Consider the following 13,278-nt stretch of genomic DNA (forward strand, 5'->3'; position numbering starts at 1 on the left):
TGAAATTTTAATTCCACATATATGACCAGGTAATTGCATTATGCTTCCCCATCAGGGAGCAAATAGTGAGGCTGTCTACCAGTGGTTACCACCATGAGAGACATCATGGTGGGCAGTTGGGTCACCTGGCTTATGTCCGCCCGAGAGGCACAAGTCGGGGGGAGGACTGAAACTGAAGACTTTGACTTTGACTTTTGGGAAAAATGGTACATTCCAAGTACCGTAGTTGCAACCCACCCCCCCTTCACTGACTTAACTTTTGAGTCAATTACAAGTGAATGTTTAAAAGTTTTAACACAACTGTACATATGCAAGGTGTTGATTTAGGAGTTGATTATGTGAAGATGCGACCCATTTTGTGTTTTTGGTTTCCTTATGTAAAAAAAAATAAAAAGGAAAGCGAAGAGAGAGAGAGCTATTCCCTGTGATCTCAGTCATACACTTACCCCTTGACAATGTTGACATCTTGTAAGTCAGTGACCATCTTCTAAAACTATCACAAATATATCAGGTAAAATTTGAATATGCAAAATTTTGGTTAGGAATACAGTAAAATCTCAAAAATGATGATTTCGAAGAATTCAATTTTTCAATGTTTATTCTTATTTAACAAACAAATGGAAAAAATATTAAAGTAAGGAAAACTCGTTCAATGAAACCAAACATTGTTCCGATACGTATATACAAACCCTCGGTCCTTTAACAATAGAAGTAGCTAGCGGCAGCTGGAACGGTCGTAAGCTTCGAACAAGGGGAGAACGGTAGTTAACTGCTTGTTCCGACAGTCGCGCGCCGCGCGACTGGGAGGTAAACAAATCACTTTTGCTTTCGGCCGTGGGTGTGAAGGACGTGTTCGTCATCGCTCTCTGCCCGCTTCATAGTCGTATGCTTTGTTTATATTGTGTTTTCTACTAATGGTTTGTTTGGACTTGAAAATGAAACTGTAAGTACACTGTTTTTCATTTTCATTACTTAATTATGACCAACATGGAGTTATCGCCGTAGATGCGGCGATTTCCTCTCTTTTCATGAATTGAACCCTTGAATTATGTCTCGGTGCCGAGGCGGCGCGCTCGCGCGAGTTCATGTATTTTGGGCCAAAGTGTGTAATTGAAAAATGTAAGTACTCTTTTCATTATATTTTGCCCTGTGCGTTCGTTACCGAGAGTGTGATTGCGCTCGGCACAAGCCTTTTAATTTTGTATAATAGAATGCAATGAAAGTGGATTCGCAATTGCAATATTCTTTTCATTTTCATTTATTTATTTGCATGAAATTTAATTTGGATCAATTTTCGTTCTTACCCGGGTGGGAATTGATCCTTATGATTTTTTTATGTGAAAATGAAATTGCAAGTGCAGTTATTCTGTTTTCATTTTCATATATATTTTATGATAGCATCATATTATTGGATCAAGTTTCCTCCTTCTTACCCGGGAAATTGATCTTTTTCCCCCTTTTAAGTTTAAGTTCTATGAAGTGAATCGCAAGGGCAGTTTATTCTGTTTCATTTTCCATATTACTTTTTTCACTGTCTTGTGCGGGGGTAAGGGGGAAGCGAAATGGTCTGGCCAGGAAGTCGTCGGAAAGCTCTCCCGCGACTCCGCCCCTTGGTATCCGATTCTTCGTCTTCCTTCCTACCCCCCGCTCAGCTTCTTCGTTGTATTTTGTATTTGGGGTCTTCCTTGCGTTCGGGGTGGGGCATGTCTTCCCCCCGTGCGTGAGGGAACCCCTCTTACTAAATCTATCTATGTTACCTAGCAGGTGCTACATCCGTGGGAGACGACCTTGGACAGGTATGGACCACCGCGGAGGCAGGGCGTGCCTAGCATCCACGGGCTGCTGCAGCGTCTAGCGAGGTCTGGGGCGGTCTCCACTACTACACGGCCGCTTATGCTGCTCCCCCCCCTCCTGGTCTACACTCCCCATGCTGTGTTGACGACGCCGTCTGCCGCTACTAGGGCCGCAGCCGTACCGAGTGGGGTTGCCGCCGCCGCCTGTTTTCTTCGTGTTGCCTGCCCCAGACTTCCGCTGTTCCAGCAGCTCGCCCCTGGACCGGCCGCCAGGACCCAGGTTCCGCTGGCTGCCGATGATTCTACGAGGCGATCGCTGGGCCTGCCGTACCTGCCGCTGATGTGATTTTCCGCTGTTGGCTTGGCTGTCCCTTCTGGGTCATACCGCTGCCGCTGTTCCTGCCGCTCCTGAGCTGGTTGCTGTTCCTGTCGCTCCTGATTCCTGTGCCTGTCCATGCTGGTCCTGCCCTACGGTGTGTCTTCCCCAGTCCCAGGTCCTTCCGGACAGGTGCAGTCGGGCCCTGTTGCTTCGGCAACTGCCCCGCTCCCTCCTGGATGGAGGACCTGACGACTGTCCTGCGGAGCTGACGAGGAAGAGGAGAAGAGGAAGCTGTCATCTTCGTCTTCATCGTCTGCTGCTGCCTCTTCCCCTTCGACTTATCTAAGGCCCATAAGCCGAAGAAGAAGAAGGCTGCCTTCCCCCCTAAGAAGTCTCCTTCGGGAACTTCTAAGGGCCCGTCCCTTACCCCGGTGGGGACGGGGGGTCCTTCTGCTGTCCTTCCTGCTCCTTCGGGAGCGGGGCCCGTCCATCCCCTTCCGTAAGGAGAGATTAGACGGGGACCGAGGAGTATCGGTTAGCTCTGGTACTTCCTCGCCTGGTGCTAGCGGCGATGCCGCTACGCCGCCAGGTTCCGGCTCGGTCTCTCGTTCGCGAGAGATCCCGAGTGTACGTTCTCCCTCGGGAGACCGTGCAGCCAAGTTTCGGCGCCAGAGTTCGCTCGACGCCAAGACGCGGCACGGAGCAGAAGGCTGGTGAGAGACGCTCAGGTGACTCTTGCCAGGCCAGCGGCCGCTCTTGCAGCGACCAGCTGGTAACCCGGGTTTTTCCCCCTTTCCCCCTAAGAAGGCTCCTTCGGGACCTTCTAAGGGCCCGTCTCGCTCCGGCGATTCGGGGAGCTCTTCTGCTGGTCCTCCTGCTCCCTCGGGAACAGGGCCCGTCTTTTCTTCTACCAAGGAGAAGAAGACGGGGTACCAGAGGAGTACCAGCTTCGGCTGGCACTTCCTCGCCTGGTTCTAGCGGTTCTGCCGCTAAACCAGGATCCGCCTCGGCTTCTCGTTAGCGAGAAGTACCGAGTGGACGGTCTCCCGCCGCGGGAGACCGTCCAGCCAAAGTCTTGACACTCGAGCTCGCTCGCCCGCCAAGACCGAAGCGCGGAGCAGAAGACTGGCGAGTGTCGTGCAGACGACTCTCGCTAGGCCAGTGGACGCTCTCGCAGCGACCAGCTGGCTGCTCGGGTTGACGTGACGGTCGCTGACCACCACGGGTTGAGGCGAGGAAGGGGTCCCCGCGGTCGTCGGTACCAGCCACGGCTGGTACCAGCGGCTCGACGCGCCGAGAGGACTCTCGCCGGTCTCACCGCGACAACGAGCCTAGCAGGTCACCTGACGCCGCTCCCATCGGGACCGGGCGGAGACGGTAACCAGCAACAGCTCGCCTGACGCTAGAGATCAGTGTCGACGTTCTCAGCCGAGCCTCTCGCCCCAGGCGAGCGGCAAGGCTAGGCCTGCTGCTCGATCGCCACTGCGGGTGGACGATCAGCAGCAGCCCTCCAAGCACGCTGGTCCTGCCAGCGAGCTAGGGTGGGGGCGTCAGGTCTGGCCTCTCCTGTACCTTCAACCTCCTCGGGCTACACACCGGGAGGAGCGAGGTACCTATGAGTGATCGCGAGAGGTGCGCCGCTCGCGATCCCGCTATGACGCCGTATGGACCAGGCACGGTTCTAGGACCGACCAGGACATACGCGCAAGTAGCTGGAGGCGACCGTCAGGGGTCTGCCGCTGTTCCTCCTTCTGAAGGAGGAGTATCTCGGGATCTGTTCTTGTTGGAGGGACTGGACGGTCCCTACTCCGCAAGACACGGTTACTCCCGAGATACAGAGGAATTTGCAGAAGTCATTAAGCTGATTCGTCAGCATAATGACCTTGCGGAAGGATTGCCGCTCCCACCAGCAGAGCCCACGTCTCTGCTCGAGTCGTTTTGGGGCCCGAGAGGGAACCCAAACCGACGGTGGGTCTGCCGCGATCGGAACTTGCCGATTCTGTCTCGAACCAGAGTCTCTCGTCTCCGGACAAGAAGGCTCTCTCAGTTCTGGCCGGTCGATCAAGCTACTTCCACCTCCTCTACTGCGACAGCGGCGTTTCTACGTGTCTTCGGACACCGTATTTGAATACTCCTTCGGTCCTCCTGAGAGGTTTCGACCTCGACGAGGACTGGAATGAGTCAGGAGGACGGTATCGGCTCTCTCCTGTCAGGTGTCGATCAGCCCCCACCCAGACGACGTTCACAGTGGCGGCAGACCCTTACCTACAGTGAGAGTTCGTAACCCTCCGCGGGAAAACGTTTTCTCCTGACGATACGTTTTCCCAGACTCTGAGAGGCCATCGCCGCAAGGCAATGGCTGTTCCTACTCTCTCCAACTGCTAGTTCCACTGGGAAGGCAGCGAGTATCCAATTCCTCCCCCATTCCCTCTCTCCTTACGGTTACGAGGGAAAGGGGAGGGATCCTACAGAGATTTCTCTGTAGGATCCACGTTCTGGGACTGCGCTACCGGGGGGACCTTCGGGTCCTACCTGACGTAAGCCCCGTCGTTGAGGAGGAATCCTGCCCCATTCTCGATTTCTACGGGAATCGAGAGGACCACCAGCCGATATCGTTTGACGAATTCGGTGGGGGTTTCGCAGACTGCTTAGAATTCTACGGAATTTCTAACGCATTCAGTGTTCGAGTTTTACGATCTCCAAACACTTACGCGAGACCACGGTCCAAAGTGAGCGAGACGAGAATCCCCGATATACACGATAATCGGGAACCTCGCCTATGCTCGAATTCCTGGAATTTCTAGCATTGGGAAGAAGACTGCTGCTGAAGAAACTATCTCACAGTAGGCGACCAACCTGGACTAGAGAAGATCGGACGGGAATAGTCCAGTTTGGCTTGAACTATCGTCTTAGTATTCTGTTCACCATTGAAGCTTTCCTTTGAGGAAGACTTCTCCTTCACTCTCTTTGATAGAGATCGAAGGTGGTCGATCTCCAATCCTTATTTTGTTTTCTTGAAGGAAAGAATTTCGGACGGAGATCGTTGATTCGAAATCCTACAAACATATACTACGGATATTAAATAACCTCGCGACATGAGTTCTACTAAGCAGTTGAATTGTCCGAGGGGTAGGGCGCATATCCTAGTTAATCTACGGATTGCGACTTATAAGAGAAGTATTCTAATTGAACTGCAACTCGGGTTGCCTGCAACCTCCCAGGAGTTTTCAGTTTCAATTTTATATACTTATGGTTTTGTCATGACAACACCATTTCAACGTTTATATTTACCGAAATTCGTTTCGCCTAAATATAATTGCTCGAGCATATCTTTTATGCTCGGTAGTTCTAGCCGAACGCATTCCTTCATGGAATAATGGATTACCTGGCAACTCAGGATGACGAGTCAGCGAGAGCTCAGGCTCAACTACTGCGTATTGAACTGCCTGATAGCAGCTCAGTATCAGCTGGGCCTCCGAGATTCACGGTCATGTATGTCTCTCTCTGCCCTGCTTTGATTGACTACCGAACCGTATCTCTGCCCAACAATCATGGACTTAGGTCTCTGATTAACGGGGATTCTCGCAATAATGAAGGACCATCTACTGCTGTGACGCTAGATTCCATCGCCTTCGACATTGCGAGAATTTTTAACAGTGATATCTCTTGGACTCTTTCATCTTTCTGTTTTATCGCACGGTAACAGAAGTTCTGTACAAGTCTCCCGCTGCATCGCACTGCGATAATGCGAATGATTTTGCAGACATCTGAGTTTGTCTTCAAAATATCTCTTATTCGTAGGTGTACAATTGTTCATTGTTCAACCGAATTACGAGATGTGTCAGAAGACATCGCCTACTCTCCGACCTGACAGCTCTACTTCCAAATGTTCAGCCCATGAGAAGCAGTTCTTCAGGCGGCTTTCCCCTGTGTTTTCATTACTGAAGAACGCCCCGCTTTCATTGCAACTACGACTTCTCAACCGGACAGCAATGAAATAGCGGTTAGCGTTTTCAGTCATTTTGTAAGCACAGGTTATGAATCTTGAGATCCTTCTCTCGATTCATATGTGAAGACGTAGGTTGCATTCAATATCTACCTTCGTCTTCAACGGTACATAGTGTTGTTTCTCCTTAGCTGAGATTCAACAACCATGAGATGTTTTACCTTCAGGGACCTCGGTCTCTAGAAGGCAATTGACTTTCGCCTGTTGGGCACATGCCTTAAGAGAATCATCACCTCGCTGTCCGGCATTGGTGACAAACAAATACATTATTTGTTTGTCTCTCGCATCACAAACCCTTTAAAGGCGAAGGTCACGTGACTTACTCGGATGCTTTGACAACTTGCCTCCTACCGAACGCAGTCAGTCGGCGGCTGTCAGAGCGGCAGAGTCAGTTACGAACTACGCTGTTGACTTAGTTCGGTTGTTACAGAGCAATCATTACTTCGTTTAATAGCTTGTCACAGTACCCATACCATTGACACCCACCATGGAGTGTCGGTGTGCCTATCCACTACGAGAACTTCGCTGCATGGGGATATGAGATGCGGAGAGACTTCGTGGCAAACGGACAGACCAGTATGGGTACTGGACATCACCGAAGTAGAGAAGAGGGATAGGTCATGCGACTATTTCCTTCTTTTCCTCTGAGGAACTGCATGACTTCTCCTGCGAAGTCAAGCATCCAGGGGATGGGATCCGTGACGCTCTATTTCGTACCGAACTTCGTATCGAAGACTCAGAACCCTTCGGTCCCTGACGATTGGTTCGAGTCGTTCACAATCCCCTCCCTAATGGACTTCACCGCCTTCGATGCGAAGGAGATGCTGCCTTGTCCGCAAGAACTTCTCCGTGGCGAGGTACTGAAGGCAGGGGTCTGGTCAACCAGACCACATGCCCTTCCTTCTACCTTCGGGATATTGCCCACAGGTCCTTGGATCTTTTTTCCTTGGGACCCCGTGGTGGCTGCTCAACCAACGTTGTGTAGCGAACCCAGACCCTTCGCAGCTGAACAGCATCGAGTCCTGGTGTGACCATAAGAATGGATGAGTGAATGAGAGTGTGACTGGCTCCTCTTCCCATCTTTTTCTTCCCCTCTACCTGTGGTTAGAGGGACACGGTCGTCACCCTGCTGGATAAGGACAAGATGCAGGTGAGCTACTCCCTCCAACAAGGGGGAGGAAGTGGATGCCAGCTTGAGACAACCCATACTTTATGTTGCCTCTTGCAAACAGGAACAAGTTCTTGCTTGCTGGTACGAAGAGATACGCTTGCCTCTCTCTTAGTACTCGGCCCAGAGGTCTGACCATTGATCCTGCGGTGCACACCCCGATCAATCGGACAGAGGCTTGGATTCCCTCCCTCGCTCTTACGACCAGGGAGGCATTCCAGGGATGGACGAACACCAGTCTGTTCATCAAAAGACTCAGGATTCCTCCCCAACCCAGAAGTTGAGTCTTCCTATTGTTAAAGGACCGATGGTTTGTATTACGTATCGGAACAAATGACATTTTGTCGAAAATTGCATTTTTCCTAACTACATATACAAACCTGAGGTCCTTTACATATAGTCCCTCCTCATGCCACCCCTCACTCTGCGTATTTTGCATGGGCCAAAAGCAAAAGTGATTTGTTTACCTCCGCGCGACTGTCGGACAAGCAGTTAACTACCGTTCTCCCTTGTTCGAAGCTTACGACCGTTCCAGCTGCCGCTAGCTACTTCCTATTGTTAAAGGACCTCAGGTTTGTATAGTTAGGAAAAATGCAATTTTCGACAAATTGTCATTTTGTAAACAAATCTGTATAAGTTTGGTATTGCATTTTAGCTAGAATTTCAAGTATTAAAGCCACAACATGATAAGAATAAGGTCAAATACATCTAGATTATAAGTAAATTAGGTTAAGTAAAAATTTGGTATAATATTTAAAATGTTATTATCAATGCTAAAACTTATTAGGTAAAAAAAAAACTTGTTGGAAAAAGTCAGCTAAAATCTTTTGGATAACAGTTACAGTTGCAAAATATATGATTTGATCACTGTAAACAGGAATGAGTGAGGAGCACAGAAATTACTATAAAAATTGGCTCCAGTTGTAGTGGATCTCTCTCTCTCTCTCTCTCTCTCTCTCTCTCTCTCTCTCTCTCTCTCTCTCTCTCTCTCTCTCTCTCTCTCTCTCTCTCTCTCTCTCTCTCTCTCTCAAAGGTACTGGATATTTCAGGAATAAAGCTAAGTAATATTGACTCTTAATGATGAGATATGTATTTATGTCTAACTTATGTGAAGTTCCTACTGTACAATATATGTGTCTATGTAAATAATGCAGTAGTAGTGAACCCCTTACCAAGTTTATATTGATTTGGAGGATTTTTAGGTTATTGACAAATTTTATGTAGAGGAAAAACCTTAACAGAATACACACATCACTTTTATGAAGGTTTAAATTCAAGCAAATGATAAGAAAATATATTCTTCTAAGGAAATATGTATGAGAAATTGGAATCTATTAAAAAAATGCCATTTGAATTTGGATAATTGGGTGATAGCACAGTCTAGTATAAAGATTATCATGTAATAATCTGTGGATTGATGATATAAGAACTACTGATTGTGAATTGAATGATGTAAAGGTTACTGTTTTCTTGACAAATCTGGTAAATTGTGATGTTTAAAATTCTTTGTCGATTTTGACAACTAATTGAAAAAGTCCATGTCATGAAGGATAAAAGAAGTTTTTTATGGTAATATAAAGTAAACCCTCAAACATTGCCATAGAAAATGCAAATTTTTTTATAATGCCAGTTTTCACATAGACTTTACAACCTATTCATTGGAGCCTAACCTTGTTGGTAAGTTGAGAAGTGGTTTAAGACATATTGTGCAGTGTATCATCAGGTGAACCTGTGCCTTTGTATGTCACTGTATATATTTTTAGAACCATGTTGTGATATTAGGCTAATAAACATTGCTAGCATACTTGTATGTAGCAGATGACGTGGTTGTGTATAAAATCATAAATTAAATCAAACCTAACTTGGGAAAATATTTTTGAGTGATAGATATATACATACTTTGTAAAGCACTACAATTCTAAAGGTGCAAAGTACCCAAAGTACACAGTACTTACCTTTCAAACTTATTTTGTTATGAAGTTTTTGTAATATGCTTCCATTTAAAGTAGTTTTTTTTAGTTTTTGAGTTATGAATTACTGTGTACTCATTATAATAAAAAAAATTTTCATTGATCAATCAATGTTAAGAATGTCATTGTATACTAAGTGTCTATAACAAAATTGTGTAATATATTGCCTTAATGCTAATTCTCACTTTGCTGAACAAGAAAAACAGCACAGCAAATACAGTAGCCTAGCAATCTACTCCTAACTTCTTGTCTTGCAATAGGCTTACTGGCTCTTAATTTAAACAGATGTAAACCTGCCCATTAAAATTATAAGAAAAAAAATTTTCACTGGGTCCTAAAATGAAGTGCAGTACATAACTTGATTTCTGGAGCATAACCTGGGAACTAGTGGACTCTTGGACAGACCAGTGTAATGGAGATGACCAGAACAGAATGTTGCCACATGTGTGAGTGGGACCTAGAACCTAGGTAATCATTGTAGGACAGGAGATAGAGCCCTCCTGTCCTGAATCCTTTATATTCTATCACTGTGCCTCCAAGCACTATGCTGGCCGAGACCAACTGTAAGAGAATCTTAGTAATTGGTTGGTATGCCTGATAGAGGGCTTTAAGGAGGGGTCATGAGAATCTAACTCCTTTAAGGACAAACAGTGGCTACTCTATCAAAATAGCATATTTTTTTTTCTCTTTTCAGATGGGAAATGCTTCCAAAAATTATTTCAACATTACTTAGCGGGACTTCAATAATAATTGATCGATATGCATTTTCTGGAGTTGCTTTTTCAGCTGCTAAAGAGGTATAGTAAACAATGAATTGATATGCATTCAACTCTTGAGAGGTTGGAAATGAGTCTAATAAGAGTATAAGTTGAACTTCATAGTGTTTTTTTTTTTAACAATTACAGTAGTTGTAGTAAGATATAAGACACTCTCGCTCTCTCTCTTTCATATTATCTTGCCTTATGTTGTGAGCATCTGTATTTGAAATTAATTGATACATACTATACACTAGATATGGAAGTTTAATGTACTTGAATCTTGAAGGTCAAACTTAGTATGTATTACCACAAAGTACATTGGGTGATGTTTGCATCAACATGATTAAAATAAAATGTGTTTATATTTATTTTTGTATAATTTGTGGTTGTATGCGCTGCAAAGTTTTAGACCCAAACATTGATACTTGTCTAGCATAGAAAAATGAGTTGATTGTTCTAGTGGGTGCATTATCAGTAATGCAAGTATAGTCCTCAAATGTCAATCATGGTTAAGTAGTTTTCTGCTCCAGGTAGGATTCAAACTTAAAACCTCTGGGTTAAATTTTTAACATTCTGTGTTTAATCTACATAACCCCATAGGTAAGAAAAGTTACAATCTTTCAGTCATTCCCTGTGCATAGAATAATGTTTTAACATGAGGAAAGCTGATGTATTTTATATTTAATTCTGTAAAAATGTTATGAGTTCATCCAGACACTTAATTTTATATTAATATCAATTTAGGAGCTTGTTTTTTTATGTAAACTGTTTATATGTTTACATTTGTTAAAATTATGTCATATATGTTGAGTGGAGAAAAATCCATATTCTAAAATTTATTCAGTATTGATTTTATGATGAAGAGATGTAGATATGTGATTTTGAAACTTGCAAAGTTACTGCAGTATGTAGTTTGATATTCTTATACACTGTATGTACTAGTACATGTATATTTATTCCATTTCATTCATGTTTTGCCAGGGTATGAATTTGGAGTGGTGTAAGCAGAGTGATGTAGGTCTTCCAAAGCCTGATAGCGTACTTTTCTTGGACCTTAGTGTTGAAGCAGCTCAGAGTCGTGGCCAGTATGGTAAAGAGCGGTATGAGAAGGCTGAATTTCAGAAGAGAGTTAATGAGAATTACCATAAATTGAGAGACGAATCCTGGAAGGTGAGAATCTATCATTTCATCTGATTTTATGTGATAGATATCCAAAAAATTCATGTTAAAGTAAATGCTGTCTACTGTTATTATTAGTATTTTAATAGTGGTAATAGTATTTGAGTTTTATTAATTTCAGAATGCTACTAAAACTTAACTCTTTTACAGATAATAGATGCAAATAAAACGGTTGAAGACTTGCAGAAAGAGTTGGTAGCAGAAGTTACGAAAGTCATTGACAGTGTTGATGGGGTAAAGATAGGGAAGCTTTGGTTATAGTGCAATATACTATGAGGGAATAGGCCCTGTATGAAGTCTTAAAGGTTCTGTCCATCATTTCTTCAGCCTAACTGCATATCCTTTCACTTCTTACCACTTTTAAAATTCTGCGGACCAACCCTCTGGGAGTCCAAGAGATGTCAATGGTTTTGTTAAAAGTATATTTTGATAATAGTAATGTATGGTAAGCAGTATATATTATTAGACATATCATTGACAAAAGTGTTTTAGTTTGGAAGATGTAAAATGTGATTAATGTTATTTTACTGTAGTTTACTCATTAATGATTTTCATTGACCTCTTGTTAGAGATTTAAAGATAATATTTTCATGTCGGTCAATTTTTTGCTTTATGTAGATTGGCTACTTCTAAGTCATTTCAGTAGAAAATTGTGAAAATAATTTTTTATATTCATTGGTCAAACGATACATTTTTAATTTAGATATATATGTATGTAGCAGTTTTACATAATTTTGAAAACTAGGCAATGTAAAATATTCTACTACTTGTGATGTTTAAGGCTGAACATAGCAAGGATTCCATTTTGGACATACAGTGCTACTCCACTTTTTCGTGCTTCATTTTGTCATGGATTTTTGTGGCACACATTATTCACTTTTCCAAAAGGGAACTTTCACTAATTTACAGATTTGTTCTATGGACTGCATCGCTAATTTTATTTTATTTTATTTTTTGTGTGTGTGTGTAGTAGAGCAACACTTTATTCACTGATTACTGTATTTTTCCATATTGTGTTTGTGACTAAATACTGATTTTTATAATGAAAATTATTTACAGTGTAAAAGTAATTTACAATGTATTCAAGAGGCCATGAAAGTGTTTTTCATAAACAACTATTAAACCAACATATGGATTTCCATGCTACTGAAGCACCAAGTGTTTCTAACATTGTCCATTTCGGGCAGGTGGTGCATTATGATGTATCTGTGACCAAAGCCTAATTATTTAAAAAATTTGTATATCTTCAAACATCATATTAATGTGCTTTAAAACATTTTGTATGGCCCAGGATAGGTAAAATGACATTTAACCGTAAGTCAAATAACCTTTTGTAATGGTATAGTAGAGGATACCTATCTGATGTGAACACTTTTGTGGAAGGTTGGGTGGCTGAGTGCAGCTTTAACCTCATTTTCTTAAGTAAAAATGTTAAAGAAACACATGGCAGTGCACAGTACTTCCAAAAATTAGGATGAAGTTTGAAGCCCTCAGTGCTTAGTGGCTTTGAAATCTGTAAGACAGTTTAAAAGTTGTTTACAGAAAACACTATGTCATGGCCTCTGGAATGCACAGTAGTTATGTATCTATTAAGCTCATTCCAGGTTGGGCCCCATACTGAGCATAATGGGTGTATGAATTTTATTAGATTTCTCTCTCTCTCTCTCTTCATATTTCTCCTTCTTCTCTCTCTCTCTCTCTCTCTCTCTCTCTCTCTCTCTCTCTCTCTCTCTCTCTCTCTAAGGGTAATGTAAGACGTATTTTAATTGATATTAGTACTGTAAAGTGTTTTTGGATGATGGAGCAAATTGTACAATATTTTATTAAAAGTCACTAATTATTTTTAATTTTATTTCCAGTAAAGCACACTGGAAAATGAAATTAAAATAATTAGTGACTATTTTGAGTATTGTACAATTGCTCCATCATCCAAAAGCACTTTACATTAGTATCATTTCAAATACATCTTGCATTACCCTTAGAGAGAGAGAGAGCGAGAGTGTACACCTATTATGCTTTGTCTGGGGCCTAACCTGAAATGTGCTTAATATGTAGATAGTACATTAATACATTATAAATACAATA

General features: G+C 43.3%; 1 protein-coding gene across 1 annotated transcript in view; it reads left to right on the top strand.

The window, feature by feature from the left end:
* LOC135225814 (thymidylate kinase-like) overlaps nt 1-12,316 on the top strand; it is a 33,006-nt gene extending 20,690 nt beyond the window's left edge. Inside the window, exons 3-5 of the mRNA XM_064265335.1 lie at nt 9,951-10,053; nt 10,996-11,184; nt 11,344-12,316. Of these exons, the coding sequence (XP_064121405.1) occupies nt 9,951-10,053; nt 10,996-11,184; nt 11,344-11,454 (403 nt within the window). The 3' untranslated portion in view covers nt 11,455-12,316. The remainder of the gene's footprint in view (nt 1-9,950; nt 10,054-10,995; nt 11,185-11,343) is intronic.
* Nucleotides 12,317-13,278: the final 962 nt, after the last annotated feature.

This window comes from Macrobrachium nipponense, chromosome 13 (genome assembly GCF_015104395.2).
Source record: "Macrobrachium nipponense isolate FS-2020 chromosome 13, ASM1510439v2, whole genome shotgun sequence".
Classification (NCBI taxonomy): domain Eukaryota; kingdom Metazoa; phylum Arthropoda; class Malacostraca; order Decapoda; family Palaemonidae; genus Macrobrachium; species Macrobrachium nipponense.